This window comes from Stenella coeruleoalba (assembly GCF_951394435.1).
Source record: "Stenella coeruleoalba genome assembly, chromosome: 2".
Classification (NCBI taxonomy): Eukaryota; Metazoa; Chordata; class Mammalia; order Artiodactyla; family Delphinidae; genus Stenella; species Stenella coeruleoalba.
In genome coordinates, this window is record NC_137147.1 from 87,537,759 (window position 1) to 87,544,891 (window position 7,133).

Consider the following 7,133-nt stretch of genomic DNA (forward strand, 5'->3'; position numbering starts at 1 on the left):
AACAAAGATCAGAGCAGAAACTAATGAAATAGAGGCAAAAACAGACAACAGAAAAGTTTAAGGAAACTAAGAGCCATTTGTCTGAAAAGACAGACAAAATAGACACATGTTTAGCTAAGCTAAGAAAAAGAGAAGACTCAAAGTCAGAAATGAAAAAGGAGGTATTACAATTAATAAGACAGAAATACTAAGGATTTTGAGAAACTACTATGGAAAATTATATCCCAACAAATTAGATAACATAGAAGAAATGGATAAATTCCTAGAAATATACAACTGACTGAGACTGAATCATAAAAACATAGAAAATCTGAACAGAATGATTACTAATAAGGAGATTGAATCAGTAATCAAAAACCTCCCAACAAAAAAAGCCCAGGACTAGACAGATTCACTGGTGAATTCTTCCAAACAGTTAAAGAATAATTAATACCAATCTTCTCAAACTTTTCAAAAAAACATAAAAGGAGTGAACACTTCCAAATTCACTTTATGAGGGCAGAATTACCTGTTGCCAAAGCCAGACAGGGACACTATAAGAAAAAATTACAGGCCAGTATTCTTGATGAACATAGATGCAAAAATCCTCAACAAAAAATTAGCAAACCAAATTCAACAGTACATTAAAAAGGTCATACACCATGATCAAGTGAGATTTATTCCTGGGATGCAAGGATGGCTCAACATACACAAATCAATAAATGTGATATACCACTGTAACAAAATGAAAGATAAAAACCATATAATCATTTCAATAGATGCAGAAAAAGCATTTGACAAAATTCAACATCCTTACATGATAAAATTCTCAACAAATTGGATGTAGAAGGAATGTATCGCAACATAATAAAGGCCGTATATGACAAGCCCACAGCTAACATCATACTGAATTGTGAAAAGCTGTACACTTTTCCTCTAAGATCAGGAATAAGACAAGAATTACCACACTCACCACTTTTAATCAACATATTATTGAAAATCATAGCCAGAGCAATTAGTCAAGGAAAAGAAATAAAAGGCACCCAAATCAGAAAAGAAGTAAAACTGTCTCTGTCTGCAGATGACATGATCTTATACATAGAAAATCCTAAAGGCTCCACCAAGAAACTGTTAGTACTGATAAACAAATTCAGTAAGTTGCAGGATACAAAATAAACATACAAAAATCATTTGTGTTTCTATACAATAACAATGAACTACTGGAAAGAGAAATTAATGAAACAATCCCATTTACAATAGCATCAAAAAGAATAAAATACTTAGGAATAAATGTAATCAAGGAGAGGAAAGATCTGTACACTGAAAACTATAAAAAAATTGATGAAAAGTGGAAGGGATAAATAAATGGAAATATACTCCATGTTTATGGATTAGAAGAATTAATATTATTAAAGTGTTCATAACCTAAGGTGATCTACAGATTCAATGCAATCCCTATTAAAATTCCAATGGCATTTTTCATAGAAATAGAAAAAACAATTCTAAAATTCATATGGAACCACAAAAGACCCCGAATAGCCAAAGCAATCTTGAGAAAGAAGAACAAAGCTAAAGGCATCACGCGTCTTGATTTTAAACTATATTACAAAGCTGTAGTAATCAAAACAGTATGGTACTGACTTAAAAATAAGCACACAGGGCTTCCCTGGTGGCGCAGTGGTTGAGAGTCCGCCTGCTGATGCAGGGGACACGGGTTCGTGCCCCAGTCTGGGAAGATCCCACATGCCGCGGAGCAGCTGGGCCCGTGAGCCATGGCCACTGAGCCTGCGTGTCCGGAGCCTGTGCTCCACAACGGGAGAGGCCATAACAGTGAGAGGCCTGCATACCGCAAAAAAAAAATAAAATAAACACACAGATCAATCAGACAGAATAGAGAGCCCAGAAATAAACCCATGTTTTCAACAAAGGAGCCAAGAATATACAATGGGGGAAAGGGTAGTCTTTTCAATAAATGGCATTAGCAAAACTGTATATCCACCTGTAGGAGAATGAAACTGGACTCCTGTCTTACACCATATACAAAAGTCAACTCAAAACGGATTAAAGACTTTAACATAAGACCTGAAACCTTGAAAATCCTTGAAGAAAATGTAGGGAGTAAGCTCCTTGACATTGTTCTTGGCAATGATTTTTTGGACTTGAAACCAAAAGCAAAGGCAACAAAACCAAAAATAAATAATTGGGGGATTTCTCTGGTGGCACAGTGATTAAGAATCCTCCTGCCAATGCAGGGGACATGGGTTCGATCCCTGGTCCAGGAAGATCCCACATGCTGTGGAGCAACTAAGCCTGTGAGCCACAACTACTGAGCCTGCGCTCTAGAGCCCTCGAGCCGCAACTACTGAGCCCACACGTCGCAACTGCTGAAGCCCGCGTGCCTAGAGCCCATGCTCCGCAGCAGGAGAAGCCACTGCAGTGAGAAGCCCATGTGTCACAATAAAGAGTAGCCCCTGCTTGCTGCAGCTAGAGAAAGCCTGCACACAGCAACAAAGAGCGAACACAGCCAAAAACTAATAATTTAAAAAAACAAAAAACAATTGGGACTTCGTCAAACTAAAAAGCTTCTGCACAGCAAAAGAAACCATCAACAAAATGAAAAGTCAACCTACAGAATGGGAGAAAATATTTGCAAACCATATATCCAGTAAGGAATTAATATCCAAAATATACAAAGAACTTATACAGCTCAATAGCAAAAAATCCAAGTAATCCAATTTAAAAATGAGCAGAGGGTTTGAATAGACATTTTTCCAAAGAACTCAACCAAATGGCCAACAGGTACATGAAAAGGTGCTCAATATCACTAACTAGCAAGGAAATACAAATAAAAACCTCAATGAGATATCACCTTACACCGGTTAGGATGGCTGTCATAAAAAAGACAAGTGAAAAAAAAAAAAAAAAAAAAAAGACAAGTGATAGCAAATGCTGGCAACGATGTGCAGAAAAGGAAACCTTTATACACTCTTAGTGGAAATGGAAAATGGTACAGTCACTATGGAGGTTCCTGAAGAAATTAAAAATAGAACTACTACCATATGATCCAGCAATCTTACTTCTGGGTATATATCCAAAGGAAACAAAGTCACTACCTGCACTCACATGTTCACTGCAGCATTATTAACAGTAGCCATGGTATGCAAACAACCTATGTGTCCGCTAGCAGATGAATGGATAAAGAAAATATTGTGTATGTATACAATGGAATGTTAGTCATCCTTACAAAAGAAGGAAATCCTGCTATTTGCAACAATGTGGATGAACAATTACACCAAGTGAAATAAGCCAGACAAAGGCAGATACTGCATGGTCTCACTTATATGCAGAATCCAAAAAAAAAAATAACAAAAAAAACCCCTCATAGAATGGTGGTTAGGGCTGGGGCATAGGGGAATAGGGAGAAGCTGGTATAATAGTACAAACTTTCAGATATAAGATCAATAGGTTTGAGGACCTAATGTATAACATGGTGGCTATAGTTGATAATACTGTATTATATAGTTGAGATTTGCTAAGAGAATAGAACTTAAGTGTTCTCACCAAAAAAAAAAAAAAAAAGTAAACATGTGAGGTGATGGATGTGTTAACTCAATGTTGGGAATCCTTTCACAGTATATGCATATGTCAAATCATTACGTTGTACACTCTCTATATATTACAATTTTATTTGTCAATTATACCTCCATAAAACTGAAACACATATACATATATACATACACACCAAGCCTGAGCTGTTTTCCTTTCTCAAGAGGAAAGTGGCTTTGGAGTACCATCTCACTATTTAGAATAAATTCAGTTCTAAATCATTACAAGGCATAAATGTTGCTTCAGTGATGTTTGGACAGGAAATTCCCCAAAAGACTACGGTTATGAACTGGACAGAGAAGCAGACACATTGTATAGGATTTCTTGCTAGTACTATCTTGGGCATGAATGAGAAAATACGCTTAATTCTGTCCTATTTATTGGTTGGCCAAAAAGTTCCTTCAGTTTTGAAGTAAAAATAAAAGACACATTTTCCATTTTCACCAAGAACTTTATTTGAACAACGTATTCACTGTTTTGTTCCACTGCCTTCTGCCATTTTTCAGGCAGCTTCATAATTCCGTCTTCCCAAAACTTTTTGAGCAAAGAACGGTCCCAGGTGCCTTTTATAGTCTTCCGGGGAATTGAAATTTTTTCCATTAAGAGAATTTTGTAAAGACTGAAATGAATGGAAATCCAAAGGTGCAATTGTCTGGTGAATATGGCAGATGAATCAGAACTTCCCAGCCAAGCTGTAACAGTTTTTGCCTGGTCATCAAAGAAACATGTGGTCTTGCCGTACCCTAATGGAAGATTATGCATTTTCTGCTGACTAATTCTGGATGCTTTTCTTTGAGTGCTGCTTTCAATTGGTCTAATTGGGAGCAGTACTTGTTGCAATTAATTGTTTGGTTTTCTGGAAGGAGCTCATAATAGAGGACTCCCTTCCAATCCCACCATATACACAACATCACCTTCTTTGGATGAAGACCAGCCTTTGATGTGGTTGGTGGTGGTTCATTTCGCTTGCCCCACAATCTCTTCCATTCCACATTACTGTACAGTATCCACTTTTCATCACCCGTTACAATTAGTTTTAAAAACAGAACGTTTTCGTTACATTTAATTAGAAAATCGCATGCAGAAATACGGTAAAGAAGGTTTTTTTCGCTTAACTTATGTGGAACCCAAACATCAAAGCAATTAACATAACCAAGCTGGGGCAAATGATTTTCAATGCTTGATTTGGATATTTTGAGTATGTCAGCTATCTACTACGTGGTATAACGTTGATTGTTCTCAATATCTCGATTTCATCACTATCAACTTCAACTGGTCTACCCAACCGTGGAGCATCGTCCAGCAAGAAATCTCCAGCATGGAACTTTGCAAACCACTTTTGACACGTTTGATCAGTCACAGCACCTTCTCCATACACTGCACAAATCGTTTTTTTTTGTTTTTTGTTTTTTTGCATTTCAGTTGCATTTACCTTTCTTGAAATAATAAAGCATAATATGCTGAAATGTTGCTTTTTTCTTCCATCTTCAATATTAAAATGGCTACACAAAAATTCACCAATTTTGATAAGTTCTTCTTTTTAATTGCATGCTGATATGACAGCTGTCACAATACAATCTAATACAATTGTTTCGAATGAAGTTAAAGACAACTAAGTGCTACTAGAGCCATCTTATGGAAAAAACCGAAAGAACATTTCGGCCAGCCCAATATTTGGTCATTGTGATTGGATTCATTTATAAGTTTCTGTTTTTGTTTTCACCTGCTTGGTAGAACTTATTGATACATCTTGTTGCATTGTTTTTATCTGACCCACTATGTATCTCTCTGGCTTTTCATTTCAGTACCTCTCTGAATGGCACCAACCCTCCTTCTTTTCCTGGTCCCTGGGAAGATAAAGAGTTCAGTGCCATAGCCCTTGCTAAATGCTGTGACCTCTACACCAATGCTGTCTGTACCTAAAGCCGGTGCATTTCCGTAACAATCCTGATCTGGATGGCTTTTTGATGGCAAAGCTATTTTCGTACTCAGAGTTCTCATTGTACAGCTAATTCACCTTGATCTTTAATAGTAAATGTAAAATATTCATTTTGGTTCACTGTATGTCAGTAATGAAAATTAGCACTCGTTTTTCCATTATTTGGCTGAACCAAATAAGAAATTCCTTGTGGGCTCTGTCTGAGCTTAGAGTTGAAATAATAAATGTTACGATGTCAAAAAATGTCTTTCAAACCTTGCTTCTAGTTGCCATCTTAAAAATTATGTGATGTGTGCCAGAACTCTTCTATATATGTTTTGGTAAAACAAATATGGGAGGCAGGCACAGTCTGCCTTGGAGTTTGATGAGTGTCATTCCTCTCTGCCCCTTACTGAAAGAAGACGTATGCAGGCAAGTTATTCAAAATCTTGTACCAGTTTTCTTATCGTAAAGTGGGAGGAATGATGTTTGCCCTGTTCAAGATTATAATAATATAATATATAATATATATATAATATATATATATTATATAATATATATAATAATATAATAATATAATAATCACTTCAAGATTATAATAATCAAAGCAGTGTGTGGAAGTTCTTGGAAGACGTAAAAAGTTTTTCATGACTCTGTCCTAAAGATGCTACCAGAAAACTACTAGAGCTAATCAATGAATTTGGTAAAGTAGCAGGATACAAAATTAATGCACAGAAATCTCTTGCATACCTATACACTAATGATGAAAAATCTGAAAGTGAAATTAAGAAAACACTCCCATTTACCACTGCAACAAAAAAAATAAAATATCTAGGAATAAACCTACCTAAGGAGACAAAAGATCTGTATGCAGAAAATCATAAGACACTGATGAAAGAAATTAAAGATGATACAAATAGATGGAGAGATATACCATGTTTTTGGATTGGAAGAATCAACATTGTGAAAACGACTCTACTACCCAAAGCAATCTACAGATTCAATGACATACCTATCAAACTACCACTGGCATTTTTCACAGAACTAGAACAAAAAATTTCACAATTTGTATGGAAACACAAAAGACCCCGAATAGCCAAAGCAATCTTGAGAAAGAAAAATGGAGCTGGAGGAATCAGGCTCCCTGACTTCAGACTATACTACAAAGCTACAGTTATCAAGACAGTATGGTACTAGTACAGAAACAGAAATATAGGTCAATGGGACAGGATAGAAAGCCCAGAGATAAACCCACACACATATGGTCACCTTATCTTTGATAAAGGAGGCAAGAATATACGGTGGAGAAAAAACAGCCTCTTCAATAGGTGGTGCTGGGAAAACTGGGCAGCTGCATGTAAAAGAATGAAATTAGAACACTCCCTAACACCATACACAAAAATAAGCTCAAAATGGATTAAAGACCTAAATGTAAGGCCAGACACCATCAAACTCCTAGAGGAAAACATAGGCAGAACACTCTATGATATAAATCACAGCAAGATGCTTTTTCACCCACCTCCTAGAGAAATGGAAATAAAAACAAAAATAAACAAATGGGACCTAATGAAACTTCAAAGCTTTTGCACAGCAAAGGAAACCATAAACAAGATAAAAAGACAACCCTGAG

General features: G+C 36.2%; 1 protein-coding gene across 1 annotated transcript in view; it reads left to right on the plus strand.

The window, feature by feature from the left end:
* SLC28A2 (solute carrier family 28 member 2) overlaps positions 1–5,787 on the plus strand; it is a 39,546-nt gene extending 33,759 nt beyond the window's left edge. The window contains exon 17 of the mRNA XM_079914010.1: positions 5,391–5,787. Within this exon, the coding sequence (XP_079770136.1) occupies positions 5,391–5,508 (118 nt within the window). The 3' untranslated portion in view covers positions 5,509–5,787. The remainder of the gene's footprint in view (positions 1–5,390) is intronic.
* Positions 5,788–7,133: the final 1,346 nt, after the last annotated feature.